The 15416-nt window shown below is 42.5% G+C and overlaps 1 protein-coding gene and 1 long non-coding RNA gene across 3 annotated transcripts in view; one reads left to right on the forward strand and one right to left on the reverse strand.

The window, feature by feature from the left end:
* The window catches only part of LOC129817708 (uncharacterized), a 34693-nt gene extending 19606 nt beyond the window's left edge, over positions 1-15087 (forward strand). The window contains exons 2-3 of the long non-coding RNA XR_008753755.1: positions 386-512; positions 9563-15087. This is a non-coding gene — a long non-coding RNA (uncharacterized LOC129817708). The remainder of the gene's footprint in view (positions 1-385; positions 513-9562) is intronic.
* The window catches only part of LOC129817706 (beta/gamma crystallin domain-containing protein 1-like), a 53709-nt gene that overhangs the window by 23550 nt on the left and 14743 nt on the right, over positions 1-15416 (reverse strand). For both annotated transcript variants that reach the window (XM_055873203.1, XM_055873204.1), the window contains exons 7-11: positions 9591-9750; positions 6267-6406; positions 2067-2193; positions 883-918; positions 333-484 (exon numbers count right to left, since the gene is read on the reverse strand). In XM_055873203.1, the coding sequence (XP_055729178.1) occupies positions 333-484; positions 883-918; positions 2067-2193; positions 6267-6406; positions 9591-9750 (615 nt within the window). The remainder of the gene's footprint in view (positions 1-332; positions 485-882; positions 919-2066; positions 2194-6266; positions 6407-9590; positions 9751-15416) is intronic.

Here is a 15416-nt window from a genome sequence, read left to right on the forward strand (position 1 = left end):
TGCAGTACTGTAACACATTATCCTAAACGTGTGCTTCTGGGGAGCTGCAGTACTGCAGGATTTTGTTGCAGCTCAGCAGTGAGACAACTGATTCACATTATCAAGGTGTTGAAAATTAGATGATAAGTTGAATCAAGTGTGATGGTTCAAACCTGGGACAATAGTGCACAGTACCGTGGCTCTCCAGGAGCAGGTTTGAGGATCACTGACAGTACCATTTTGTAACACTCTCTATCCCAACACGACACATTGATTGTGTATTGTGTTTCTTAATAACCATATTCTCTCCCACATAAATACATATGAACATTTTGAGAGCTATATGAACTTACAGTCCTCTGAGGATCTTCACAGAGCCCACTGACTTCAGTCTGTTTGACTCCAGGTTTGATGTCTCTTCATCTCCTTCATCTCCAAAACAGAACACGTCCCCATCGATCTCCAGACAGGATCCCTCAAAGCCAGGCCGCTCATACAGCACAGCCTGAGGAGACCAAGGCCAAAGGTCAAAGGTAGGAGGGAGCATTTCAAAGGGTGTTTGACCCGTGATTGACCCCAAGACCTGATCGTAATGATTTGTGATTGGTTGTTGTTTTTCACTGTGTTTCCATAGTCAGACCAACAATACGTTAGTTGACAACATGCTAAAATAGTATGTGAAATTATAAACCACACAGGTTTTAAATGATTTAAACATGTAATTGAGCCTGTCTGGGGTGCCAGAAGGGTTTGTCCTTTTGGGACTATTCTATTGGCTCCATTGTGCCAGGAAAACTCAATCAAGCGAAGCTAAAGTATTTGAAAGAACAAAAATACTATTTGAACCCGGGACAACTTGAGGACGACAGTGAAGCAGAATGTAATGGTAAAGTAATGGCGTACCTTGACTTCATTAGGATTCTCCACCTTGAAGGCACCCTGCAACAAACAGAGATAATCAATCACAACAGCACTATAGTCCACTAATTAAAAAAGCACACAACATCGAGGTGGGAGTCAGCAATATGCAAATTCTGCCATTTACGCACATAGCATAATGAACTGCGACGCTGCTGGAAACAGATAGGAGATATAGTGAGAGATGCTGGAGACAGATAGGAGATATAGTGAGAGATGCTGGAGACAGATAGGGGATATAGTGAGAGATTGCACCGCCCAGAGACTGGACAAGCCTCATTCAGATTGAATGAGTGCATTCTGTCTCTGCGTCTGAGTAATTTCAGTAATTTGGTACGACAGTGAACTTAATAACCTTCATGTAGAGTGGTATAGGACATAGAAACATAAGCCAAAACGTCATTAGAACAATTGACAATTGCTCACTAGTCACTATGCAATTTTGCATGCTTGTGTTGGCCAACAGCTCACTCACTAGTCAGTCATGACTATTTGCACATTAATCTTATCACATGTCCATAAAATACATGGATTAAACTACATCCATGAAGATACATGTTCATAAAGATATATAATGTAGCTTTAGACAAATTTCCACAATTCAATAAAAGCAAAAATGTGGCTAAACAAGAAGATTATTCCAAAAATAAAGATAAACATTTATAGTTTAGTTCATCCTTTGCATGTACTGTTCTTCTGCCTTGGAAATGATTTGCTAAACATTGGCACCTGTTTTTTCAAAAGGTAATTAAACATTGAAAACAGAAAAAAAGGTAAAACAAAGGTTAGGAGAAAGAATAAAACATAAAGCTAAATTGTAAATGAACACAAGCCTTGTTTGTTGTTCATCGTCCTTGCTTCCATTTGTTTTATGGACATGTAGTTTAATCCATGTATTTAATGTGCAGTACATATGTAGGATATTAATTTGAGCCAGTTTGCTACAGCAGGAAATTAATCATGCAGTAAAAGGATATGTGGATTATCATGGCCATTTGTTGTAGGGGTTGATACCTTTTTTCGTTAAAGAAAATCAAATTACAAACTTTAGAAACCTTTTGAAACCTTGAATACACTACAAGTTTGCATTTCCTCCTGCATTCTCGGCAACAAAAGAGTGATCAAATTAAGATCCTACATCTGTTATGGCGAGATACTGTAGCACCCACCATTTTGAGGGGTCTGAGGGATCCGATGAAGGGTGTGTTGAACCCCCAGGCCTCGGGACAGGGGTACTCCCCTTTCTCCAACACCGCCAGGAGGCCCTGGAACCCTGGGTCACTGAACACCAACCACCTGTGTTGGGGAGGAACAGGAATCCCTAAACATTATGTACACACCAATGGATCAGTCATCTGTTCTTTTAAGCAGGGTACCTCCCATTCCAATTCAGTCAATTCAGCAGCGGGCTAATCCAGACTTGAGATCAGAGTGTTTATGTAACAGTATAACTTTAAACCGTCCCCTCGCCCCGACCCGGGCGCGAACCAGGGACCCTCTGCACACATCGACAACAGTCACCCACGAAGCAGCGTTACCCATCGCTCCACAAAAGCCACGGCCCTTGCAAAGCAAGGGGCAACACTACTTAAGTCTCAGAGCAAGTGACGTAACTGATTGAAATGCTACTAGCGCGCACCCGCTAACTAGCTAGCCATTTCACATCCGTTACACTCACCCCCCTTTCAACCTCCTCCTTTTTCCGCAGCAACCAGTGATCCGGGTCAACAGCATCAATGTAACAGTATAACTTTAAACCGTCCCCTCGCCCCGACACGGGCGCGAACCAGGGACCCTCTGCACACATCAACAACGGTCGCCCACGAAGCACGGTCGTTACCCATCGCTCCACAAAGGCCGAGGCCCTTGCAAAGCAAGGGGCAACACTACTTAAGTCTCAGAGCAAGTGACGTAACTGATTGAAATGCTACTAGCGCGCACCCGCTAACTAGCTAGCCATTTCACATCCGTTACATTTACATCAATAGATGATTTACATGAATGTACAAATTGTCTTAACTTTAAATCAGTCCGCAGTTGAACTGAGATTAGATTCAAATAATGGGCCATTTTGAAATCATGGATTCAATTTCCATTCATCGCCTGAATTGATTAAACTGAAATGTTAAGTTATTGATGTTCATATTATGCCTGTGTATCACATAAAACATCAGTGATAGATTTACAGTCAAACTCTATTCTCCATCCAATGCTGTGCCAGCTTCTTTTACCCCCAGTACTGTACAATGCTAGATTACCTTGAGTGAGGCTAAGGAAAGAAAGACTGTATAGTACTCAGACATTCCGTGTGTGAATCAGAAAAATAACCGCAGGGAGAGTTGCTAAGGAAACACATGCCAAAGTATTCAGGGAATAACATTGGTGTTGAGTTGATTACTAGCCTGGTTCAACTAGACTGAACGCTGTGCTCACCATTCAGTCTGGTGCCATGATGTACTGTATCATTGGTCTGGTGTAACCAGGCTAGATGATCACTTCTTTGACAGCCACAAGTATTCAACTCTAATTTTAACTGCCTCCATTAAGAGTTTCCGGGATGGTCGGGCACAGAAAAGAAATGATTCCTGAAAGGGGACTTTTCGATCACACGTGCCTAAGTAAACCGTCTTTAGTAGCAGTTTGGCAACGAAGAGGGAAATGGTCTATTGTGGTGTACTTCAGCTAGGAGTCCGGGCACACAATGTTCTGAAACGTGCCTCTCACGTGGGAAAAATAACCTTTGAAATCTTTGCCAGATTCTTTCTTTCCTTTTTTCCCTCTCTACCTCTGTCTTTCTCTCTCCGTTTTTACCAGTTTCTTCCCTCACCCCCCCTCTTTCTCTATGTCTGTATGTCCCCCACCTTTACCAGTCTCCTACTCCACCTCTCTCTCTCCCTCACTCCCCACTTTTACCTTTCTCTCTATAACATGCAGGTTGCATATGGGACATTCTGGGGGGGGGGGGGGGGGGGGGGGCAGTAATCATTATCTGTCAGTGCTCTCTCGCTCTCCTCAGCCTGCAAATCAATTCCATTGAGACATTATTTATCCCTGAGGAGCAATCACTTTGAGCATGTGAATCTGCAACAACAACAACATCATGACAGCATACCACATGCAAGCCACATTAAAACGGACGCCTCATTCAAAAACATCAACATGCCCATCATTATTTAATCCAGTATTTCCCAATCCTGGACCGAAAGGGGTGCACTTTTTGTTTTCTGCTGAGGCACTAACACACATGATTCAACTAATCAACTTACCATTACGCATTTGATTAGAATCATGTGTGTTAGTGCTGGGGCAAAAACAAAATGTGCACTCCCTTCGGTCCAGGATTAGAATCATGTGTGTTAATGCTGGGGCAAAAACAAAATGTGTACTCCCTTCGGTCCAGGATTAGAATCATGTGTGTTAATGCTGGGGCACAAACAAAATGTGTACTCCCTTCGGTCCAGGATTAGAATCATGTGTGTTAATGCTGGGGCAAAAACAAAATGTGTACTCCCTTCGGTCCAGGATTAGAATCATGTGTGTTAATGCTAGGGCAAAAACAAAATGTGTACTCCCTTCGGTCCAGGATTAGAATCATGTGTGTTAAGGCTGGGGCAAAAACAAAATGTGCACTCCCTTCGGTCCAGGATTAGAATCATGTGTGTTAATGCTGGGGCAAAAACAAAATGTGCACTCCCTTCGGTCCAGGATTAGAATCATGTGTGTTAATGCTGGGGCAAAAACAAAATGTGTACTCCCTTCGGTCCAGGATTAGAATATTGTGTGTTAATGCTGGGGCAAAAACAAAATGTGTACTCCCTTCGGTCCAGGATTAGTATCATGTGTGTTAATGCTGGGGCAAAAACAAAATGTGCACTCCCTTCGGTCCAGGATTAGAATCATGTGTGTTAATGCTGGGGCAAAAACAAAATGTGTACTCCCTTCGGTCCAGGATTAGAATCATGTGTGTTAATGCTGGGGCAAAAACTAAAATGTGTACCCCACCTGGGGTTCCCAGGACCAGGTTTGGGAAACACGGATTGAATAATTTCCTGACTCTTCTTCAATCCAAATTCTTTGGAATACTTTATTTTTTTTAATTAAAAGCTTATCTGATCTGGCACTCTGAGCAGGCTTAGTTTTAAAAGTAAACAAATTATATTTGAACTCAGGGTCGGGTTCATTAGGGCACACCCCAGAAAGGAAAACAAAAATCAGCATTTCTTATTGTCCCTCCCTGGTTCAATCAGTTTTATTCCCATTGGAACCTAATGAACATGACCCAGGTTTGGCTCAGTAGCAGCCAGAAGCCATGAAATAATCAACGTAGAGAATTAGGATTGCCTGGTCGCTCAAGGCTCCGAAATGTCATTATCTCCAACTGAAACAGTAATTGAATTCTCTACAATAGCAAGAGTTGTATTGCACTGCAGTATGTAATGCTGATCTCCCGCTGCCTACCCAGATAGCAATCTCATTAGAAGTACCATGAGGAGAAGGCCTTGTTGCTGAGGAGGTTAACAACAAGAGCCAAGCAGCATACTAAACAAACTAAAGAGGTACCATAGACCTCTAGAGGCACCATTCAAGAGGACTACACACACTAACAACCCACAGTGGATCAAAAAGGTACCATAGACATTTAGGACAGGGGTGGGCTAACTTTTTGTCTTGAGAGCCACATCAGGATTTCGAAAATCAACAGGGCTGTAGATTTATTTTGACCAATTTGTTTGTCAAAATCAATTTGGGGGCTGGGGAAAGGGCAGCTGTTTGAAAATATAAAGGTCCATTATAATTTCTACATACTTTTTAATCTAGTTTCAGACGTTCAAGCGTGTTCTGGATTGTTTTTTCCCCAAATAATAAATACAAATGAATAAAAAATGTATGCCGGATGTTTCAGTAACTACATATCTGCATGCAAGAGTAATAAGGCAGCATACCAAATGACACCCTATTCCCTATTTAGTGCACTGCTTCAGACCAAAAACTGTCCGGCTCGTGGGCCGTAGTTTGACCACCCCTGATTTATGAGGAGCAAAGATGCACTTACACAGAGTGGACTGATCCACTGAACCACTACACCATAGACATTTAGATGTAGCATTTTAGGAAGAGCATAGTTGCACTTACACCCAAGAGCAGGGTTTCCAAAACTCGGTCCTGAGGCCCCCACATTTTGGTTTTTGCCCTAGCAATACACAGTAGATTCAAATAATCAAAGCTTGATGATGATTTGGTTACTTGTGTAATGCTAGGGCAAAAAACACAACTTGCACCCAGGACAGGCCACAGGAACGAGTTTGGCCCTGCCCTAGAGTGGACTGAAGAGGTACCATGTAAATACAACAACCATTAGATACACTTACACTCCAGAGTTGACTTTGATGGAAGCTGTGTTCTGTGGGATACCGAAGGAGCTGATCTCTACTGTGTCGTCATGGTACGGTGCTAGCCTGCCGTGGCCCTCTGGCTCAGTGAACAAGTCAATATGGGGAACGCTGTAGTCCTACAGAGGGGAACACAAACCCAGGAAGTCACCATACTGTGGAGGGAGAATTGTGATTGATTGCATTGTGGTAACACTTTATTTAAAACTGACAGATATAATGCTTTATATAAGCATTTATACCACAGCATTGTTGAATACTCGTTTCTAATAACCTTTAAAGGGCATTCTAGAGTGTGCATTATGTTTCTCTTTATACCATGGGTGGGTCTAATCCTGGATACTGATTGGTTAAAACCGCATTCCAGAAGTTGTCTATTCCTCAAATTACCATCGGCAAAAGCTAAGACATTGAAATGCCCGTTTACTCTGTTCCAATCTCACTGCGCAATCCACTGTCTCATCAGCCCAGCCAGGCAATGTATCTCCGCTATAAAAAGCATCTAGACATTATCTCCCATTTCTTTTAGACTAGCATTTGATTTTCAACAGCGCTGATTTGTATAAACCTTGCTGCCTGTCTCTCTGACATTTGCAACATTATTTCAATATTGAAATTTGGTCTCCAGCTGTCCCATAGTAATGAACGTGTTGGGAGTCGGGATGAGACAGACAGGCAGGCAGCTTTTCTCAGCCAGTCAAAATCATGAATCAACTGGCATTATTTTTATGGATATATACAAAGTAATGTCAATAGAAAACAGGTCAAATTAAACACAGCTAGTTTGCTGTCTTTTCTACTGCAGTTTGAAGTGATTGTGTTAGCTGTGTTTACGTTTTAGCAGACACGCTTATCGCAACTTACAAGTAGTGAGTGCATACATTTTCATTCCTACTGTTCCCCCTTTGGACTCGAACCCGCACCGCTGGCGATGCAAGTGCCATGCTCTACCAACTGAGCCACAAGGCTAGCTCCCTTGAACAACAGTGTCCTGACGAGAGACCACATTTTCTATGCCAGGCAAAATTGTGCATCATTATCTCATTGTTATGGATGTATCCAAATAAATGTCACTAGAAAACAGCTTAAACAAATGCAGCTATTTTTCTGTTATTCTGGCTGTACTGTTTGACGTGACAGTAAGTTAGCCGTAGTTGGCTAGCTTGCAACCAAGGGATAAGAAAATTGCAAGACTTAATGACTGGGTCAAGTCTCTGATCAGCCGATTTCGTAGCAACCTTAGATTTGTGTCGGCACTATAAATATTGGAAGAATGAAATAGTATGAATAAATGAATCAAACATTATTTGAATATGTTGGTAACCTGTTGTATAAAAGTGATAATGCCATCTAAGCCGGTGTTTGGAGGATATATTGGCATGGTTTGCCGGCCGTCGACTTAATAACAGCTGTGTGCCAATACATCCTCCAAACACCGGCTTTTCCAGCATTATCACTTAAGTAATGCACGGCAATAACCAACAGCTATGAGGTACATTCTAACATGTTCTATGTTTGAGTTGCTTTTGAAATAACATTTTGAATTGAACACATCATTGGCATTGTTGAATTTGATTATCATAATAGCAAGCTAGGAGGACTAACGTTTTGGTTAGCTAAACTAAGTCTATTTGTTTGGTTACCAAAGCAACTAAATGTAGCTATCTAGCAAAGTTAAACTTGCTAGCTACTTCACTGGATGTTTAACACAATTCTATAAGCAAATTAACACATTTCTAGCTGCAAATGGGTTATATTATAACTGTGGGATAAGCAGGATAATCAACTCAGGCCTTTATGCGTTCTGTGGAAAATAATGCAACTCAGTCGACGGTCAGTGGCAGTCTAGCGCATAGCCACTCGTCAGGGTTGCCAGGTCTAGCTACATTTCTAACAATGATCTCGGAAAACCCGTCCACAAGGCCTGAAAACTAGCCCAATATATTTTTTTTGTGCAGCAAGAGAGGAGTTGCCACATTTATCCAATAAACCTTTTACCCATAACGTTATCAAGTGAATTTGAACGATGTAGGCTACGAAGCAAAATTTGGTTTCCATCAAAATATGACTTACTGCCAGTTTAAGAATATGTCACAAGAGAAAATATAAATGTCCCGTATCAAACTATCCCAATCATTTTCCATCAATGGATGTCGATTTAACTTGTTTTGACTGCTATGATTAACTGCTATGTGTTTATAATTGGAAATCAACTTTGCCATGGTTTGCTGAGCTAGATGTAGGTAGCCTATATATTGCCCCTGATAGGCCAACAGCTAATTTCAGGGAAAAGTCCACAATGAAGCTGACATTAAATCTGGAGAATGATACATTTGTGATAGAGCTGTGACCATGATCACAATTGATGACTTCAAATTTAATTAACTGACATGGCCATTAATAATTTCATAATAACACAAGGCTACAACAACTGAGTTAAAGGCTATTTATGAAATCAGTTTGCCAGCTCCAGGTAGGCTGCACAAGTGGCACAAATTCATTTGCAACGACTCCAGCGATATTGTAAGTTCAACATATTTATTGTATCAAATGGTAGGCTACAGTAGCCTAGAATGGCATAGAAATGAATAGCCTACTTGATGGCCAACAGATGCACCCTATCATACTTCCCTATCATACTTCCATTTCATATTTACACTCCCACTGCGCTCCAGACCCTAGAAATGAGCATGAGTAAAACCCTTTGCTTATCCATAAGAAAAGTCGACATTTGAATGCAGTTTACTTTAAAACATCTCTGAGCGAATGTATCTAAAGAGCTCTAGTGTGCGCCTAAAGCCGTTTGACAATGCTTTGTCGCCATTCTGTTAGTTCTAGCACGTTAATATGTGTTATGGAAAGAGGCTGTCTCCATAAGGACCAATCTAAATAGCCTACCTACAACTGGTAAAAAGTTGTCATGACGTGCGTGCTGCTCTGTCTCCGTGGCCCAGCTGCAGCACTCTCTCAACCAGTGCTCTCAACGCACACACATCCCTCCAGCCTTCAGTAACAGCTCACTGCAGTGAAATATACTGTACATCTTTTGAGAGAAATGCCATGGCGGCCACAGTGCAATTAGAAGTAGCCCAAAAACCTGCCACCCGCGACCAATACATTTTCACCAGCGACAACGTTTTCAATGTAACCCAACTTGTTAGAAATCAGCAAACATGGCAACCCTGCCCCTGGTTGATTATCCCTTATGTAGTATTAGCCTTTATTATGTCTTATTATAAGGCTCATGATATGTTATGGTGTGTCTCTCTATGTAGCAACATTTATAGCAGAGTGGACACTCACCCATACAGCCAGTCGGATGGAGCCGATGACCATTGGTATGTCGACATGGGGGTGTGAACCTGGTGGCCCTGCATCTGCCCAGACATTGGTCAGCTCAATAGGCCCCTCCTCTAGGGCAATGGAACGCCCCTCGAACCCAGGCCTCTCATAAAGCACCCAGCTGTAAAGACAGATAGGAGCAGGTAAACAAACACATAAAATATGAATCATAGAAATAGACTAATTGGAACAATATGATTATCTCTTTCTCTTAATTGATGTATTATTTGACATGTATTTGATTACTGTTGTATTGATTATGATCTGTATTAAACATATTCATGTGAGTGGGGAAACGCTGACAGAGGCATTCCCCTGGAGAGGGGAAACCGGAGTTAACCAGCTATTCCTTGTCTAAAATCCATGTTTGGTAATCAAGTCTATAATTGCATCTGTAATTAAATGTAATTGCTGATGATGTTTATACCTCTTAAGCAGACCTTTGACCCGTTATAAGTGCTGATGTGATACTTACTTGTAATCTGTACGGCTAGTTGCCAAGACCACTGTGCCTTATTTGTAGGTTCCTACAAGATTTAGTGACATTGTCGACAGAACAGTTGTTCCTGATAGTGGCTATGTAGACCTCCTTTATTCTAACTGCAGAAATGCATACAAGGCACTCCCTCGTCCTCTCTTTGGCAAATCTGACCATGACTCAATTCTCTAGCTTCCTGTTTACAAACGAAAGCTCAAATGGGAAGTACCAGTGATATGCCCATTACGGAAGTGGTCGGATGAAGCAGACGCAAGGCTCCAAGACTGTTTTGCTAGTACAGACTGGGATATGTTCCAGGATTCATCCGATAACATTGAGGATACCACAACAGTCACGGGCTTCATCAATAGGTACATAGATAATGTCATCCCCACAGTGACTATAAGAATGAATCCTAACCAGTGCTTAATTTGTACATTTGGAGAAGCCGGAACAAAAAGTGAGCCAGAGAGCAGGGTTACCCGGGGTGATCTGATGTACCAAAAAGCATGAAAAAAAACCTCCTTTATAACAAAGCCTTGCATGCATTATCTTGCTTTTGTGTACTGGCATAGATCAGTAGAGGCACTTGCAGAAGTTGCACACAATGGGGAATTTTTTTTGTAGCCTAAGTGGCCCTTATAAACGCATTTCATGCAATTCTATTTCATTTTAGAATACCTCACAAATGATCAAAATAATAGGCTACTTTGACACTGACAAACTGAGAAACTGAGATGAATAAAAACGACCTTGACTTCAATCCATCACTGGCCTAGGCCTAGGTGTGTGTAACTGGATGGAAGAAAGGGGGAAGGAGGAAATTCTAGTCCTAAAAAAACTTTCTAGTTTCACTGACTCACCCAATAATGCTCAGCTCAGTCACCGGCGACGGCCAATACGCTCGTGCCAAAAGCTTATCTCTCTCTTATTTTACTTGGTAAAACAATGCTGTTCGCTCAATAGGCCTATTTGGAAGTTGATAACTTGGTAGACTACAGACAGATTAGCCTTCTTTTCAGCAGGATCCCTTTGCTTTCCAAGCTGTATTTCTTCTTTTCAGCAGGATCCCTTTGCTTTCCAAGCTGTATTTCTTCTTCTCAGCAGGATCCCTTTGCTTCCAAGCTGTATTTCTTCTTTTCAGCAGGATCCCTTTACTTTCCAAGCTGTATTTCTTCTTTTCAGCAGGATCCCTTTGCTTTCCAAGCTGTATTTCTTCTTTTCAGCAGGATCCCTTCGCTTTCCAAGCTGTATTTTCCGGCGGTTGTATTTGAAATATTGTGAAAGGCCTGTTTTAGCTTCATGCTGTTCACTGACAAGTTTGAAGCGTGTTCCTGACTGTAGGCATGCCTCGTGATTGGGCTACACACAATCCACAGCTAGGCAATTTTGCTTTTTGATAGGCAGTCATTGTAAATAAGAATGTGTTCTTAACTGACTTGCCTAGTTAAATAAAGGTCAAAAAACAAAACAGGGCTGTTGTGGACAGGTCGAGAGCTTTAAGTTCCTTGGCGTCCACATCACTAAGGACTTAACATGGTCCACACACACCCGCACAGTCGTAAAGATGACACGGCAGCGCCTCTTCCCCCTCAGGAGGCTGAATAGATTTGGAATGGGCCCTCAGATCCTCAAAACGTTCTACAGCTGCACTATCGAGAGCATCTTCAGTGGCTGCATCACTGGTTGGTATGGCAATTGCACCGCCGTTGACCGCAAAGCACTACAAAGGGTGGTGCGGACAGCCCAGTACATCACTGGGGCCGAGCTCCGTGCCATTCAGGACCTTTATATCAGGCGGTGTTAGAGGAATGCCCGAAAAATTGCCAAAGACTCCAGCCACCCAAGTCTCTGCCTGGCCGGTTCCCCTCTCCACTGGGATTCTCTGCCTCTAACCCTATTACAGGGGCTGAGTCACTGGCTTACTGGTGCTCTTCCATGCCGTCCCTAGGAGGGGTGCGTCACTTGAGTGGGTTGAGTCAACAACCCCTTGGGTTGTGCCGTGGCGGAGATCTTTGTGGGCTATACTCGGCCTTGTCTCAGGATGGTAAGTTGGTGGTTGAAGATATCCCTCCAGTGGTATGGGGGCTGTGCTTTGGCAAAGTGGGTGGGGTTATATCCTGCCTGTTTGGCCCTGTCCGGGGGTATCATCGGATGGGGCCACAGTGTCTCCTGACCCCTCCTGTCTCAGCCTCCAGTATTTATGCTGCAGTAGTTCTCCTGTCTTATCCGGTGTCCTGTGTGAATTTAAGTATGCTCTCTCTAATTCTCTCTTTCTTTCTCACTCTCGGAGGACCTGAGCCCTAGGACCATGCCTCAGGACTACCTGGCATGATGGCTCCTTGCTCTCCCCAGTCCACCTGGCCGTGCTGCTGCTCCAGTTTCAACTGTTCTGCCTGCGGCTATGGAACCCTGACCTGTTCACCGGACGTGCTACCTGTCCCAGACCTGCTGTTTTCAACTCTCTAGAGACAGCAGGAGCGGTAGAGATACTCTTATTGATCAGCTATGAAAAGCCAACTGACATTTACTCCTGAGGTGCTGACTTGTTGCACCCTCGACAACTACTGTGATTATTATTATTATTTGACCATGCTGGTCATTTATGAACATTTGAACATCTTGGCCATGTTCTGTTATAATCTCCACCCGGCACAGCCAGAAGAGGACTGACCTGGTTCCTCTCTAGGTTTCTTCCTAGGTTTTGGCCTTTCTAGGGAGTTTTTCCTAGCCACCGTGTTTCTACACCTGCATTGCTTGCTATTTGGGGTTTTAGGCTGGGTTTCTGTACAGCACTTTGATATATCAGCTGATGTAAGAAGGGCTATATAAATACATTTGATTTGATAGACTGTTCACTCTGCTACCGTCCAGCAAATGGTACCGGAGCATCGGCTCTCGGACCAATAGGATCCGAGACAGCTTCTTCCCCCAAGCCACTGCTAAATAGTAAACTAATGCGCTGATCCTACACACACTCACTAGACTATATATATATACACTCACTAGACTATATATACACACCATATCATTCACACACACTACATTGGCACTCCCACACTTTGGTACTGCTACTCTGTTCTTTTCTAAATGTTACTCTTATTATTATTATCTATCCTGATATCTAGGTCACTTCACCCTGCCTTCATGTATATATTTTTTTATTTCTTTATCCTTTATTTAACTAGGCAAGTCAGTTAAGAACAAATTCTTATTTACAAAGATGACCCCGGGTCAATTGCGTACCACCATATGGGACTCCCAATCACAGCCGGATGTGATGCAGCCTGGATTCAAACCAGGTACTGCAGTGACTCTCTTGCACTGAGATACAGTGTCTTAGATCAATGCGCCACTCGGGAGCCCACATACAGTGCCTTCGGAAAGTATTCAGACCCATTCACTTTTTCCACATTTTGTTACGTTACAGCCTTATTCTAAAATAGATTAAATAAATAAATAAATCCTCAGCAATCTACACACAATACCGCATAATGACAAAGTGGAAACGTTTGCACATTTATTCAAACTAAAAACCAGAAATACCTTATATACATATGTTTTCAGACCCTTTGCTGTGAGACTCGAAATTGAGCTCAGGTGTGTCCTGTTTCCATTGATAAACTTTAATTGTTTCTACAACTTGACTGGAGTCAACCTGTGGTAAATTAATTTGATTGGACATGATTTGCAAAGGCACACACCTGTCTATATAAGGTCCCACAGTTGACAGTGCATGTCAGAGCAAAAACCAAGCCATGAGATCAAAGGAATTGTCTGTAGAGCTCTGAGACAGGATTGTGGTGAGGCACAGATCTGGGGAAGGGTACCAAAACAGTTCTGCAACATTGAAGGTCCCCAAGAACACAGTGGCCTCCATCATTCTTAATTCCATCATTTCTGCAGCACTCCACCAATCAGGCCTTTATGGTAGAGTGGCCAGACGGAAGCCACTCCTCAGTAAAAGGCACATGACAGCATGCTTGGAGTTTGCCAAAAGGTTCTCTGGTCTGATGAAACCAAGATTTAACTCTTTGGCCTGAATCCCAAGCGTCGCGTCTGGAGGAAACCTGACACCATCCATACGGTGAAGCATGGTGGTGGCAGCATCATGCTGTGAGGAGTTTTTTCAGCGGCAGGGACTGTAAGACTAGTCGAGATCGAGGCAAAGGTGAACAGCGTAAAGTACAGAGAGATCCTTGATGAAAACCTGCTCCAGAGCGCTCAGGACCTCAGACTGGGGTGAAGGTTGACCTTCCAACAGGACAACAACCCTAAGCACACAGCCAAGATAAGGCAGGAGTGGCTTCGGAACAAGTCTCTGAATGTCCTTGAGTGGCCCAGCCAGAGCCCAGACTTGAACGAGGTCGAACATGTCTGGCGAGACCTGAAAATAGCTGTGCAGCAACGCTCCCCATCCAACCTGACAGAGCTTGAGAGGATCTGCAGAGAAGAATTTTAGAAACTCCCCAAAAACAGGTGTGCCAAGCTTGTAGCGTCATACCCAAGGCTGTAATCGCTGTCAAAGGTGTTTAAACAAAGTACTGAGTAAAGTGTCTGAATACTTATGTAAATGTGATATTTCAGTTCTTTATTTTAAATAAATTAGCAAATATATATAAAAAACAGCTTTTGCTTTGTCATTATGGGGTATTGTGTGTAGATAGATGAGAAAAACAACAACAATTTAATCAATTTTAGAATAAGGCTGTAACCTAACAAAATGTGGGGAAAATCAAGGGGTCTGAATACTTTCCGAAGGCGCTGTAGCTCATACCTCTACACATTGATCTGGTACTGTTACTCCCTGTATATAACTCCATTCTTGTGTATTTTATTTTATTCCTCGTGTAAGTTATTTTATTTTGTATATATATTTTTTTAACTCTGCATTGTTGGGAATGGTACATAAGCAAGCATTTCACTGTAAAGTCTACACCAGTTGTATTTTCTTGCATGTAATAAATACAATTTATTTGATTTAGGCCATTAGACTTTTTCTGTGTTCTTGCTGGATGTCTTTCTGTTGCAACTTGAATTAATCCAGATGCATTTTTTGATTGACTATCAGAGACCGCTCGTCTTTATTTCACCTGGAAATTCTCTTTTACACTTCACGTTTAACTCTTTCTGTAGCCTGAAATCCTGAACCTGCTTGGCTAACATTCCACTCCTTGTACTCTGTGTTTTGCATGACAAGGAGTGGAAAGGAGTGGACAGACAGGTACCCAGGCTACTTGACTTTGGACTAGTTTATTGTTTGTGCACGTCCCACTATCATGTAGGACAATAACTTTGGGTGGTTGATT

This window comes from Salvelinus fontinalis, chromosome 20, assembly GCF_029448725.1.
Source record: "Salvelinus fontinalis isolate EN_2023a chromosome 20, ASM2944872v1, whole genome shotgun sequence".
Taxonomy (NCBI): Eukaryota; Metazoa; Chordata; class Actinopteri; order Salmoniformes; family Salmonidae; genus Salvelinus; species Salvelinus fontinalis.